This window comes from Erythrolamprus reginae, chromosome 10 (genome assembly GCF_031021105.1).
Source record: "Erythrolamprus reginae isolate rEryReg1 chromosome 10, rEryReg1.hap1, whole genome shotgun sequence".
Classification (NCBI taxonomy): Eukaryota; Metazoa; Chordata; class Lepidosauria; order Squamata; family Dipsadidae; genus Erythrolamprus; species Erythrolamprus reginae.
In genome coordinates, this window is record NC_091959.1 from 842,766 (window position 1) to 857,477 (window position 14,712).

The 14,712-nt window shown below is 45.1% G+C and overlaps 1 protein-coding gene across 1 annotated transcript in view; it reads left to right on the forward strand.

The window, feature by feature from the left end:
* Positions 1 to 14,712, forward strand: part of VPS13C (vacuolar protein sorting 13 homolog C) — a 63,541-nt gene that overhangs the window by 33,492 nt on the left and 15,337 nt on the right. Inside the window, 17 exon segments of the mRNA XM_070762754.1 lie at positions 267 to 346; positions 1,143 to 1,202; positions 1,537 to 1,693; positions 1,970 to 2,089; positions 2,320 to 2,423; positions 2,740 to 2,907; positions 4,532 to 4,836; positions 5,007 to 5,151; positions 6,268 to 6,424; positions 7,046 to 7,170; positions 8,076 to 8,245; positions 8,938 to 9,179; positions 10,878 to 11,101; positions 11,199 to 11,291; positions 12,482 to 12,847; positions 12,984 to 13,073; positions 14,541 to 14,696. Coding sequence (XP_070618855.1) covers positions 267 to 346; positions 1,143 to 1,202; positions 1,537 to 1,693; positions 1,970 to 2,089; positions 2,320 to 2,423; positions 2,740 to 2,907; positions 4,532 to 4,836; positions 5,007 to 5,151; positions 6,268 to 6,424; positions 7,046 to 7,170; positions 8,076 to 8,245; positions 8,938 to 9,179; positions 10,878 to 11,101; positions 11,199 to 11,291; positions 12,482 to 12,847; positions 12,984 to 13,073; positions 14,541 to 14,696 — 2,762 coding nt within the window.

Sequence of the window (14,712 nt, forward strand, 5' to 3'; positions counted from 1 at the left end):
GATGTAATTTTTTAATCCTAAAACAACCTAGATTCTCCTGCTCAGGCAGGAGGACCTCATCAAGCTTGTGAAGCATCTATTTACCGCATATTTTAGATAATGTTCAAGTCTCTGAAATTCTACCGATTATTCTTTGGAGGAAGATGCCATCGCTGAAGAAATCTCCCTCCACTGCCTCCATCCACTTTTCCTTAGCTAGAGACTCTGTTGTCAATGAGTGGCTGTGGCTTGCAAGGGTTTAAGTCTGAATTTCATTCTTTCTACAGATTCCAAAGGAGAGCCATTAAATATTATTAGTTCTTCAGATGAATCTGGCAAGGATCTTCTAAAGATGGAATATGTTAAGGTTAAGCACTTCTTTAAAACTTAAAATTACTGTTGCTTAAGACAAAAATGGCGGCGTATTTTATGCAGAGAATCAGAGTGAATTGATGCAAATTAATGCATGTTACGAAAAGCCAAATTGAACCTCGCTAGAGGTTTCTGCTAGAAGGCTGCGTTGTGTGTTGGTCTCTCTGTCAGTTACGTACAGAGGGGGACTCACCCCTTGTTCCTACACCAGGAGGGGCAACACATCTTCCTTTTGCCTTTTCCTTCTTGGGAATCGAACGGGGCCCAGCTTGGTCTCTTCGGCGGCACTTCTAGAGGTGACACGGTGTGGGTTTTGCCCTACTGAGATAGCAGTTGGCAGGACTAGGTAGATGTTGAACCCAGGGCAAAAATGACAAGGAGGTGATGCAGTGGTGGGATTGGACCAAGAGGCGCTTTGATTGCAAGTCTACGGAGTCTACAGAGAGGGGCGGCATACAAATCTAATAAATGAATGAATGAATGAATAAATAAGAATGAATGAATGATTGAATAAATAAATAAATAAGAATGAATGAATGAACAAATGAATAAATAAATATGAATGAATAAATAAATAAATAAATAAGAATGAATGAATGAATGAATAAATAAATAAGAATGAATAAATAAATAAATAAATAAGAATGAATGAATGAATGCATGCAATGTCCCCACACCTTGAGTGTCTCAACCACATGTCCCTGCCCGAACTTAACAGTTTGCATGAACATGTGTGCGCTTCGCTAATGCTCCATCGTCTGCCACAAACTAACATTGTGTTTCTCGTTTAGGCCAACGTTGATGGTCCTCACTTTGACACTGTTTACAGTAGAACAAAGCAGATGCTGAATGTGAGTATTAAGACACCTTAGTAGGATAAATGTGAATTAAACCAAAATGGGGCAACTGAAGAATCAGATATATAATTATAAATATGTTTTCATGCATCGCGATTATGCTGCACACTTTTTTTTGTTTCCTGTAGTTACTGTGTTTTTTAAAAAAACCAGTAAAAAAGTCACCTTACTATCTTAGGGAGAGTGTCCTTTTGAGAACAAATACTGGTTTAACTAAAATGTTTCAGATTCCAGTTGGATTTTTGAGCCAAATAACTTCCATTTAGGGGCCTTTTAAAATGATAAAAACCTCTCCTTCATTTATTTCCTTTCTTTATTTTTTTCCCAGGTCTCCTTTTCTTCGCTAGACTTACTCTTGCACACCGAAGCCTTGCTTTCTATCATGGATTTCTTCACCTCTGCCTCAAGGGGTCTCACGCCAGCTGAGAAGGGGGCTGATGTAGAGCAGCCACCGGAAGACCCCAAAATAGCTGTTGCAAAATCAGGTATTGGAAGGTCGATCTCTCTTTCTCTTTCTCTTTCTGCCCATCCTATTTAATGCTAAGGATCCCTTTTGACCACGATGACCCCATTAAATCCATTAATTTAAGAAGCATTTTGAATTTCCAAGGGTTTTTTGCATGGCTTTGAAGCAGCAGCAGTGGGGGTGGGGGCACAAAGCCCCTGTGTGTTCATTGCTGAAAGACCGGGAGGGAGGAAGAGGAAGAGTGAGGAGGAAGGCCCACCCCACCCACCGAGCTCCTCTTCTTCTTCTTCCACAGATGCTGCCTCTGCAGCCGCCCCTGACGATGTCTTTGACTTGAAGCTCACGGCCAAACTGAATGCCTTCAACGTCTTGGTCTGTGACCAGAAAGCCAATATTGCAGACATACGGATTCAAGGTGAGCACATTTGAAACAATGCACGGGAATTAAAAACAAAGGAAAACAATTCAGCTCCCAGTTACTTAACTCTGCCGTTGCTGTCGGATGGAATTCTTGGGTCAAATATGTTTCCTAGAGCAGCCAAAGAGGAGAGCTAGTAGGGGGTTAAGTGTAGATTCCTTCAGGAAATTCCCGGTGTCCAAACTTCAATCCAAAATCGAAGGCTTCCCCTTTTATTTTGGACCCAGGGATGGAGGCCTGTGTGTTTACAACAACAAAGCACACAGAAGTTTTTGCCCGGCTTCGGGATTTCATCATAACCAACGTCGATCCAAAAACGGTTCATAAAAAGGTGAGCGTGGCTTTGGGGGGGCTGGAATGAGCCTCATGGTCCAGTTTGGAAAAAAAAAGAGTTAGGATCAGAAGAGAGAGAGAAAAAAGAGTGTAGGATTGACCACTCTGCCCTATTCACACGTCGTCTTCTCCCCTGGAGATGGAGAAACTGAATTAGAGGAGAGGGAGGGGGCCCTAGTGGAGCAGAGGGGCAGGGGGGGGCTGTTTTGGGTCAAGATCCGACACCCCTGGGACCCTTTTTCCTTGCTGAGGGGCCGGGCAAGGCAGAGCACGATGGGTGAGAGAGAGAATGATGGTATGTGTGATCTTTGCAGACCGTCTCGATCGTGGGGGACGAAGTCTTCCGGTTCACCATGACCCTTTATTCCGATGCCACGGAAGGCGACGCTTACGTGGACATGTCCAAGGTGGACGGCCGAATGTCTCTGAAAGTGGGCTGCGTTCAGATTGTCTATGTGCACAAATTCTTCATGACACTCCTGGTAAGAGAGCAGCTTCTTTCGGTCAACTTACATCGGTCCTCCCTGATCTTTATTGTATGTACATTTTTTAAATTGGTTTTCATAATAACAATAGAGATCCACCCAACACATCACAGTGTTCTCAGTGTTAAGTGCCCACCACCAAACAACGTCCACACCCCTCTACCAAATTGGGGGCATAATTTCTACATACCATTTTAACTCAAGAGCAATATATCTATTTACATATTATAAAGTAATTCTAATTTATTCTTTATACCTTGGTCTCGAATTCTACTGACCACATATCCCCTTCCCTTGTCCCATCGTCCCATCAGTTCCCGTAGATTAGTTTCATTGGCCGAATTCATCCTCTTATCCATAATCTCAAACTGAATATGATCCACCATGTACAGATGTCAGTTTTATGTGATCCATTTTTTAATCCACTACCACCTGAGCGCTTTCTATCGCTGCTTCTTTTATTTCTCTAAATTCTCCCATCTCATTCCTTTTGGCCATTTCTTTTGTAATTGTCCATTGTATATTTAACATCCTATTAGTGTCCTCTTGCACTTCTTTCCAAAATTTCTGCATTCCCAAAACATATGCACAAACACCGCCTGGTCTTCCCTAATCTTGAACACTTTTAAGATGCATGGACTTCAATTCCCAGGATTCAGTTCATCTCTCAGATCCGGAAGATGAATTCTGGGAATTGAAGTTCACACATCTTAAAAGTTGACAAGGGGGAGAAACACTGGCTCACGTTGCAAGTTTTCATCTAGGTAGGCTCTAAATTCCAGACCCATCACTAAGGACGGAAAAGAATAAAATTGGTCCATTACTTCTTCTTTTACATGGTGACACTTGAGAATGAGACGGTTGGAAAGTCCACACAATACGACTTGTTTTTATTTTATTTATTTTATTTATTGGATTTGTATGCCTCCCCTCTCCATGGACTCGGGGCGGCTAACAACAGTGATAAAAACAGCATGTAGAAATCCAATACTAAAACAGCTAAAAACCCTTGTTATAAAACCAATCATACATACAAACATGTATAAATTGTAGAAGCCTAGGGCGAAGGGAATATCTCAGTTCCCCCATGCCTGACGGCAGAGGTGGGTTTTGAGGAGCTTACAAAAGGCAAGGAGGGTGGGGCTATTCTAATCTCTGGGGGGAGTTGGTTCCAGAGGGCCGGGGCTGCCACAGAGAAGGCTCTTCCCCTGGGTCCCGCCAAACGACATTGTTTAGTTGACGGGACCTGGAGAAGGCCAACTCTGTGGGACCTGATCGGTCGCTGGGATTCGTGCAGCAGAAGGCGGTCCCTGAGATATTCTGGTCCGATGCCATGAAGGGCTTTATAGGTCATAACCAACACTTTGAATTGTGACCGGAAACTGATCGGCAACCAATGCAGACTGCGGAGTGTTGGTGTAACATGGGCATATTTAGGGAAGCCCATGATTGCTCTTGCAGCTGCATTCTGCACGATCTGAAGTTTCCCAAGACTTTTCAGAGGTAGCCCCATTTTACTTAAAATGAAACTGGCTTCAAACGTACCTGGGGGGTTGTGCTTTCCTTCCCTGACCTCCTGGGGGCGCTGCTTAACTAGCCTTGCAATTCTGTCCTGGCTTAGCACTTCCTGAGCCACTTCCAAGCGGCCAAGGAGGCGCTGAGCGCTGCCACGGTTCAAGCCGCAGAAAAGGCCGCCTCCAGCATGAAGGAGTTTGCCCAGAAGAGCTTTCGCCTCTCGATGGACATCAACCTGAAAGCGCCCGTCATCCTGGTCCCTCGGTCCTCCATGTCCAACGATGTACTGATAGCTGATCTCGGCTTAATCAGAGTTTGGAACGAATTCATCCTGGTCTCTGAAGAGAAGAAGAGGTCTCCACCGGTGATTGACAAACTGGACGTCCAGCTCACCCAGTTGAAGATCTCCAGGTATAGCGATAGGCTTTAGACCTTATATCCTGCCTCACGGTGCTTCCACAGCCCCCTCTGGGCAGTTTGCAGAATCCGCATATTCCCCTCCCCCACAATCTGGGTCCTCCCTTGACCCCCCTGGGAAGGAGGGAAGGTCGGGTCTCCATCCGTTCCCCTTTAATTTGCAGGACGGTGGTGGGCAGCAGCCCCCAGCCAGAGATTGAAATTTTGGAGCCGGTCAATCTACAGCTGTCCGTTCAGAGGAACTTGGCCTCCGATTGGTATCTGCAGATTCCAGGGATCACCATCCAAGGAGACTTGAAGGCCATGCAGGTAAGGTCACCAAAAGAGGAGAGAGCCATGACCCCTGGGCAGCTGAGCTGCGGATTATAATGACTGCTTGGGTCCTGATGGAGGTTGCGTGATTTTGCCCTTGAAGGGGGCTTTGGTTTTCCAGTTAGGAATATCTCCACTTACAACTTTTATTTACATAAGGGTTTTTTTCCCCCTTCTGGGTAGAAACATTCCTGCCTCTTTTGAACACAATAGAAAACCAACAATATAAAAAGACAATGTAAACAAATCTAATATTAAAAACAATCTAAAAAACCCCAATTTAAAAAACCACTCATACATACAAGCATACCATGTATAAGTTCTATAAGCCTTGGGGGAAGGGAAATTTCAATTCCCCCATGCCTGATGACAGAGGTGGGTTTTAAGGAGCTTGCGAAAGGCAAGGAGGGTGGGGGCAATCCTAATCTCTGGGGGGAGCTGGTTCCAGAGGGCCGTGGCCACCACAGAGAAGGCTCTTCTCCTGGGTCCCACCAAACGACATTGCTTAGTCAACGGGACCCGGAGAAGGCCAACTCTGTGGGACCTAACCGGTCGCTGGGATTCGTGCAGCTGAAGGCGGTCTCGGAGATATTCTGGTCCGATGCCATGAAGGGCTTTAATGTATATGTCTGCTCCTAGGTGCTAGATTATTCCTGCAGGCAGGCATCAGAGTGACAGGCAGATATTTCCTACCTATACTAAGAATGAAATGCATCCCCCCACCTTCTCCCTGGAGTCTGCACTCTGGCCTTCCTTAAATTCTTGTGCTGATCTAAGATTGATTTTTACTATACTGCTCAAAATAAAAGGAACCCTCCAAGAACCCATCCTAGATCTGAATGATTGAAATATTCTCCTTGAATGCTTTGTTCTGTACAAAGTTGAATGTGCACAACAGCAGGTGGAATTGATTGTCCATCAGTGTTGCTTCCTAAGTGGACAGTTTGATCTCACAGAAGTTGGATTGACTTGCAGCTATATTGTGTTGTTTACGTGTTCCCTTTATTATTGTTTTTTGAGCAGTGTATTTGCATCAGGTTGGGGGAGAAGGAAGACAAAATGTGTAGGGTTGCTGGAGAAGAGCAGCTGGACAGTCGATCCTTCTCTTTGCAGATCTCACTCAGCCAGGACGACTTGACTTTGCTCATGAACATTTTGCTAGAGAATCTCGGTGAAGCTGCTGCAGATCCCAGAGTCACACACTCAAATTTGCCGGACGCTCAGAAATTTAAGAGACCCAAAGCTGAAGCTGCTTCTGGCCTGGAGGACGGTAGGTCTTTCTCCAAGGTTGAGCATTTAACTCCAAGAGGGACAAAACGCACCATTGGGTTGTTACCCCCGTCAGGACAAAACAATACCTGGGAAGCTCTGGAGAAAAGGAGTTTGGGGTGTTAGCTAGAAACCTGGACACTTTGGACGTGAAAGCAGCTGAGTGACTTCAGGCCAGTCATTCCGCTTCAGCCAGACAACCTCACAGGGCTGTCGTTATGTGATAGGGTTTTAGTTATTTCTTTTAATGTTAGATTTGTGTTACTATAATATTGTTTTTATCATTGTTGTGAGCCGCCCCGAGTCTTCGGAGAGGGGTGGCATGCAAATCTAATAAATTATTATTATTATTATTATTATTATTATTATTATTATTACTATTATGTGTAAGAGAAGAGAACATTAGATGGGTTCGCCACCTTAAATTCAGCAAAAAATAAAGGTGGAATAACAAGAAATGTTGTAACGTTTCATGCCGGTCCTTTGGCTGTAATAAAGTTTTCATTTGCAAAATAAGATTAAACAGGGTTGGCATTGAATAACGATGTCGTAATTGCCAGTCTTCAGACAAGCGGCAGTCATGACTTCTTTTAAACGCCTTTCTTGTTTCTGAATCCCCCAGGTCCCCCGGAGATCCCTGTAGAGAAGGCCCTTGGTGAAGCCCAGCTGGAGAAAAGTGTGGCCCTGATGTTTCATTTTAACTTCGAATCGCTCTCCATTGTTCTCTACAATGCGGATAAGAACCAGGTGGGTCTCAATGTTCTTGAGATACACTGTTAAAAAAGAAAACCACAGGCCAACTAGATCAAAAAATGGAGTTTGTTTTAAAAACATGTGGAATTTTATCTTTGAGTTTGTTAGCCATCTGTGTGTGCCTTCATATATGTGAGTGCACAGGCACATACACACACACGCACACACACACTGTTGATGAGTCCTCCAGCCTCCCCTGCCCCATTCCCGTTCCTGCCGCCTTCTCCCCCGCTCATTCTGGTATTTGGGGGGCTTTCTCTGTTGACAACCTGGGCATGACGATGTCAAAGTCTTCAGACTTTTTTCTCGAGAGAGAGATATTTCTTCTGGGTTAATTGAATTCGGTTGTTTTTACAGGAAAAAGTTCTCCACCTGTCTTCTTTCTCTGATCGGCTAGGTAGCCCAAACTCGGAAAAGTGTTGAGTCAGAATGATATGGGTGAATTCAGAGAAATTAAAGAAGCAGCTATAGTAATAGTTTTAGGTTGGAAGGATGCAACAAAATGGACAATACAAAACTGGTACCAGTACAGGGTGGAACACATTCAGTTTGAAATTATGGATAGAAAGATGAATAGGATTAATGAAATTAAAGTGAAAGAACGGATGGGAAGATGGGACAGGATTAGAGGTTATACGGTTAGCAGAATTCAAGACCAAGTTATAAAGAATAGAATCACTCTATAATTTGTAAATATGGTAATGTTAAAAAGTGCACCCTCATTTTGGTGGTCAGAATGAGTGATGTTGGGTGGTGGGAGCATGCAGCTTTTATGTAGTGTGTATTTGTTGTTATTATTTAAAAAATTAATATTTTTTTTTTTTTAAAGAAGGAAAGGTGTTGAGTCTCTGAGCTGTGAGATTTCATCCCTTTATCTTGGCCATTTTTATATCTCGTAGAAGTCTCAGCTGTCCCTCCACAATAGCCACTTACGCCTTGGAGAACTCCGGCTGCATTTCATGAGATCCTCGGGACAAATGTTTTCGGACGGCTCCCTAGATGTCAGCACTAAGATGGACACATGCACCTTGGATGACCTCAGAGAAGGGGTGGAGAAAGCCACGGCCAGGTCAGCTGTCCAGCAGTCAGTCTCTGAAAACACCGCCTCTCGGACATCCGTACTTTACTTAACACACCTGGTCAGCCATGAAAAAAAATCGACCTCTTGTACAGAGGCGATTTGGAACTTGTGTGAAGGGCTGTTGAATCCGAGGCCTTGCAGGTGGTGGCCCTCTCACTAGAAATTCTAGGATCGGGGTAAATGGAGGATACAGAACTGGATTAATCTATTCTAAGTTCTTCCCCCCATAAATTCAACCATCTCATCTATAAATGCATTCTGTTTTTTAAAAAAATATCTTTATTAGTTATTAACATATAAAAAAAACCTAGCAAAATAGTCAAATACAAACAATGGTCAGATAGGAAGGGGGGAAAAGGAGAAAAGAGAAGAAAAGAGGAAGAAAAGAAAGAAAAGGGAAGAAAAAAAGAGGGGAGGGAACTATAATTGTTACACAGCCTTTAAGTAGTAGTATATATCTTTCCTTTACTCTTTGTTATTGGTTAAACAGAAGTATTTTGATCCATTTTATACAAGTAGAGTGTGAATTTAACAGCAACCAATTGTTTTTCTAATCAATTCTTATTGATAGGATTGCAAGATTACATATCAATGTTTACATTCAATATTTCTTAAGAATCGCATGAACTTGTATGTTTTTAAATACGTCTTTTGCTTATGGATGTGTTTCTCTGTTGCAGAATGTTAGCCAGAAAGGAGGGTAAAGCCGACAGCGTCATGATTGATATCAACTACAAGCAAGATAAAAACGGGACCGACATCGTAGCTGTCCTGGACCAGCTCTACTTGTGTGCCAGCATGGAGTTCCTGCTGACAGTGGCCGACTTCTTCGTTCAGTCCGTGCCTGCAGCCAAACCGACGGAAAAACCGGCCCAGTTTGCCTTGAAGCCGGCTTCCCACGAAAAGCCCAAGCCCGAGAAAGGTCAGCAGAGGGCAGGGATTCTGCACAGCCCCTTGGAATTCCTCTAACTCTTACTCACTGGGCAGTTTTGCCCTCTTAAGACCCCTGGCCTTATTCTCAGCTTAGAGCTGGATGTGTTGCTCCATGGTCAGGGCAGGGACTTGGGAACGGGGGATTGCTATTATTGATTGATTGATTGATTGATTGATTGGATTTGTATGCCGCCCCTCTCCGGAGACTCGGGGCGGCTAACAGCAATAACAAAACAGCATACAATAATAATCCAATACTAAAAACAGTTAAAAACCCATTATTATAAAAACCAAACATACATACAGACATACCATGCATAAAATTGTAGAGGCCTAGGGGTAAAGGGAATCTCAATTCCCCCATGCCTGGCGGCAGAGGTGGGTTTTAAGCAGCTTACGAAAGGCAAGGAGGGTGGGGGCAATTCTAATCTCCGGGGGGAGTTGGTTCCAGAGGGCCGGGGCCGCCACAGAGAAGGCTCTTCCCCTGGGCCCCGCCAAGCAACATTGTTTAGTTGATGGGACCCCGAGAAGACCCACTCTGTGGGACCTAACTGGTCGCTGGGATTCGTGCAGCAGAAGGCAGATATATATTACATGCAGATATATAGTAGAATAATCTCTATACAGTCCAAATCACAAATATAATCCCAAATATCAAATACAAACCAGATACATTAGCAATCAGCTCTATACATACAATATCAACAACGCTCTCCCAAACAGGAACTCTGTTAGCGCCCCCTTGTGGCCAACGGGCACACTTCTCTTAAAGATATACCACTTAAACATACGTTGATAGTTGATATGTACTGTAACCCAACATAATATCATACACGGTACTGACAGCTTTATTTTCATTAGCCGTGGTGATGATGGTGTAAACCAGTGATGGCGAACCAATGGCACACCTGTCACAGGTGGCACCCAGAGCCATATCTGCTGCCACGGGAGCCGTTGCCCTGGTTCAGATCCAGCGTGCATGGGTGTGCCAGCCGGCTGGTTTTTTGGCTCACAGGGAGGCTCTGGGATGGTGCTTTGGGCTTCTGGGGGGACAGGGGAGGGCGATTTTGGCTCCCCAAGCTCCAGGGAAGCTTAGGGGGGGGGGCGGGGGGGCGAAAAACAGGTCCACTGGACTCACTAGAAGTTGAGACATGGGCCGTTTCCATCCTTCAGAGGGATTCTGTTGGGGGCGGGGGAGGCCGTTTTTGCCCTCCCCAGGCGTTGAATGGTGGGCGTGGGCACTTGTGCATGCGGGGTAGCATATGTGCAAGCGCTTTTGGCACCCGAGGGAAAAATAGGTTCGGGGTGTCCAGCAAACCTGAAAAACAGGGAAATCAGGGAATTATCGGGGAAATTGGTGGTTTGGGAAATATCAGGGAATTCGTGAGAAAAACGGAATAAATCAGGGGAGAAAACCAAACTGTATTAAAATGTTTAAAAGTCAGGGGAAAATCATGTTAAAAAAAAACGGATCGTGCTGCCCGGCAGAGTCAAGCAAAAATGAGCATAACTGTGCCTGATATTTCTCCATGGCTTAGCCGTTTGGTACGACGTCATCTACAACTGCTTCCGAAATATCAGGGAGTTTCCAAATGCTTTCTCCCCCTGGACACCCTGAGTTTCATCTATTATGTCGTGATAACCACTTTGTAGAGCCATGAACTTAACGGAATTTAAACTTTTGCAGCTGCGCGATCAAACATGTCCGTGATAGCAAACATCCTGGATCCAGAAATTGTGTTTGTGGCCAACTTGACCAGGGCTGATGCGCCCGCCTTGGCCGCCACCTTCCAGTGCAACTTCATGCTGTCGGGGGGGCCCGAGGCGCAGCAGATGACCGCTCGGATCCTGGACCTCCGGGTGCTGGCCTGCCCCTTCCTCCGGGGGACAGCAAAGACGAATGTGACCACGGTGAGCCCCTTGCTGGGACCCTCCCCTTTGCCGGGGGTTCCTTTCCTGCCGGTAGGAAGCGGGCACTGACCCCAATACTTTGCTGGTGTTCTTTTAGGTGGTGCATCCATGCTCTTTAATTGTGGAAGCCGCGATGGAGACCTCTGGAGCGCAAAGCGTGGCTGTGACGATGGACACCCTGGTTGTGAAAGTTAGTCACCAATTGCTCACCCTTTGGGGGGGTTCTAAAGACATCTGTGGCTGGGATGAGATCTACAGTGTGTAGAGTAGGAAATCCACTCTTCCAGGGGGGGTCCCTGTGATACCCACACAGTCCTGGCTTCTGCCTTCTGGTCCTCCATGCTGAAAATATTGGTTTGATTTTGCCAGGAACAATCTCACCATCACTCTGGATTCTTTCTTTCTTTCTTTCTTTTTCCTTCCTTTCTTTCTTTCTTTTTCCTTCCTTTCTTCTTTCTTTCTTTCTTCCCTTCCTTCCTTTCTTTTTCCTTCCTTTCTTCTTTCTTTCTTTCCTTCCTTCCTTCCTTCCTTTTTCCTTCCTTTATTCTTTCCTTCCTTCCTTCCTTCCTTCCTTCTTTCTTTCTTTCTTTCTTTCTTCTATGCTGCCCAAGCCCGAAGAACTCAGGGCAGCTTACAACAATATAAAATACAAAAAACCATTTAAAAGAAGTCAAATATACAATCTAACAATAAAACTAAATAATCAGACGATCCATAATAAACTAAACAATCAGCATATATACGTAGCATCCATACAATTTGGCCATGATAGTTGTTAGTTCATGGTGCCCGGGCCTGCCGTCAAAGCCAGGTCTTGGTGGCCTTATGAAAGGCCAGCAGGGTGAGAGTAGTACGGACCTTGGGTGGAAGTTGATTCCATAGAGCCAGGGCAGCCACAGAGAAGGCCCTGCCAATCTGCATTGCTTAGTCAATGGGACCTGGGGGAGGCTCTTATAGGTCTTGGAACAAGAGATGGTCCCATAGATATTCTGGCCCTGAGCAATATAGGGCTTTATAGGTAATAACCAACACCTTGAATTTTTGCCCGGAGACTAATAGGAAGCCAGTGCAGCTCAGGGAGCATAGGTGTTATACAGGTGTACGGAGGTGCACCTATGACAGCTCACGCAGCTGCATTCTGGACCATTTGGAGTCCCTGAACACTCTTCAAGGGCAGCCCCATGTAGAGCTATAGGTAAACAGTAGCTCTTCAATCTAAACTGATGCGTTGAAGGCCCTTGATTTAATCCAGACTTTGGGGAACTGTGGGGGTGAAGCCTCCACCTCTGAAAGTCGTCAAGTTTGAAAAACCCCGGTCTGCAATTGCTGCCTCCATTATGTGTGAATCGCTCCGCTCTAGTGTCCTTTCTCGTTTTCAAGGTTTCGCCCATAATTCTCAACACTGTGATGACCATCCTGGCTGCTATGAAGCGGCCGACCCAGGAGGAAGAATCTGGAGGGACCCTTTGCAGCCCTGTGGACCTCTGGAGCATCCGGTCCGTTGACGAGTGTCAGAGTTGGTTCCTGGGCGTTGACATGGCCACGGAAGCCACGGAAGCGTTGCTGGGCAGCGAGCAGAGTGAAAAAAAGGAGCATTTTAAGGCGGTGGTGAAATCGGTCCAGGTCACCCTGGAGTGTGGCTTGGGACACCGTACCGTCCCTTTGCTGTTAGCGGAATCTGAGTTTTCCGGGACCGTGAAAAATTGGTCCTCTCTCATGTCAGCGCAGGTGCATGTGACGCTGGAGGTAGGTGGGCAGGGCCGGCCCTTCTGTCTTTGGCCCTCGGCCTTGTCACGGGTCTCCATGACCCTTGAGTTTGGTTTTGTTCCTCGGGAAGAGAAATCCCGCTGGGCTTCATCTTGGTCTTCCATCCCGCGTCCAGGTGAATTATTACAACGAAACCCATGCGCTCTGGGAGCCCCTGATAGAACAGGTGGACAAAAGAGGACGTCGCTGGAACTTAAACTTAGAAGTAAGCCATCGTTTCATGCGCCTTTTTGGCCACTGGCTTTCTGTGCACAATAGTTTTCTGGGCTGCTTCCCCTTTACGCATGGTCTGTATGAGATGTATGATTGTTTTTATATTAAGGGTTTTAAATTGTTTTAGTATTGGATTTGTATTGTTTTTGTTGTGAGCCGCTCTGAGTCTTCGGAGAGGGGCGGCATACAAACCTAATAAATAAATAAATAATAAATAAATAAAAATGCAAAGTGTGTTTCTACCATGGTTTGGGGGGGAATTGGGGGGGGGGGGTCTGGAACTTCATTAGGCAGGTGGGCGGCTGCATTTAAGCTCCATATTTCAGTCGGTCCTCTGACTCCCAAGTGAATTAGCTTTTCAGGACCAGTTACAGATTTAATATTAATTCAGTGTAAGCAATTATGCAAGTGTTTTCTCTAATGTTTGAATAGGCTGAAGAAAATGCATTGTTCCCCATTAGGTTTAATATAAAACACCACATATTAAATGTATTTAAGCCCGTGCTTCCCAAACATTTTCCTTCATCACCCAAAAAGTCCTTTTTACACCTTGTAAATAGAATAGAATAGAATAGAATTTTATTGGCCAAGTGTGATTGGACACACAAGGAATTTGTCTTGGTGCAGATGCTCTCAGCGTACATAAAATAAAATATACATTTGTCAAGAATCATGTGGTACGACACTTAATGATGGTCATAGGGGTCAAATAAGCAATGAAGAAGCAATATTAATAAAAATGTTAGGATATAAGCAACAAGTTACAGCACCAACTGCACAGAAAAACATGTGGGTTTGTTTGCCACTACCCAAAGGGGAAAAAAATCACTTTTGCACAATTTCGGGTGATTTTCTTGGGTTTAGGAGATGCTGGTTTAAGCTTTGGGAACTTCTAAAGTCAGAATCTGCTTCCCTTTAAATTCACATTTCCCTCATCTTGCTGTTCTTCTTCCTGTAAGGTTAAAGGAACGCTTTGTCTGCATTCATAGACCTCCCTTTTATCGTGGGGAAATAAGCAAGCTCACCATACGGGTATATAATGCTGCCTTTGTCCTAGAGCAGTGGTTCTCCACCGGGGAGTCAGGACCCCTTTGGGGGTCAAATGGCCGTTTCACAGGGGTCGCCTAAGACAAACTTCCCCTGGTGTTAGGAACTAACTTTTATATTCTGGCGCCCTGGAACGTATTTTTACAATCCGACCAATCAGGCGTTTACAGTGGGAGTGTCCCTCTGACCTTCCTGCCAATCAGCTTCGAGCTCTGTTGGTAGAATTGGCACTAGACGTATGGTTGGGGGTCACCACAACAGGAGGAACTGCATTAAGGGATTGTGGCATTAGAAAGGTTGAGAGCCACTGTTCTAGACCGAAGGACTGTCCAAACCAAACTTGAGACACCAAACTGGTCCTTCCTTGGGATTCAGAGGGGCCTTGACTGGACTTTCTCCTTTTCGTCCTTAGCTGAAGACCAACCCCAAGCAGGACCAAGCTCTGTTGCCAGGAGACGACTTCATCATTCTGCCTGAACCCCAGCAGCTGATCTCTATCTCTTCAAAAGACACCATGAACATCACCATCTCCAAATGTTGCTTAACTGTCCTTAACAACCTAGCCAAGGTCAGTTGGATGAGGT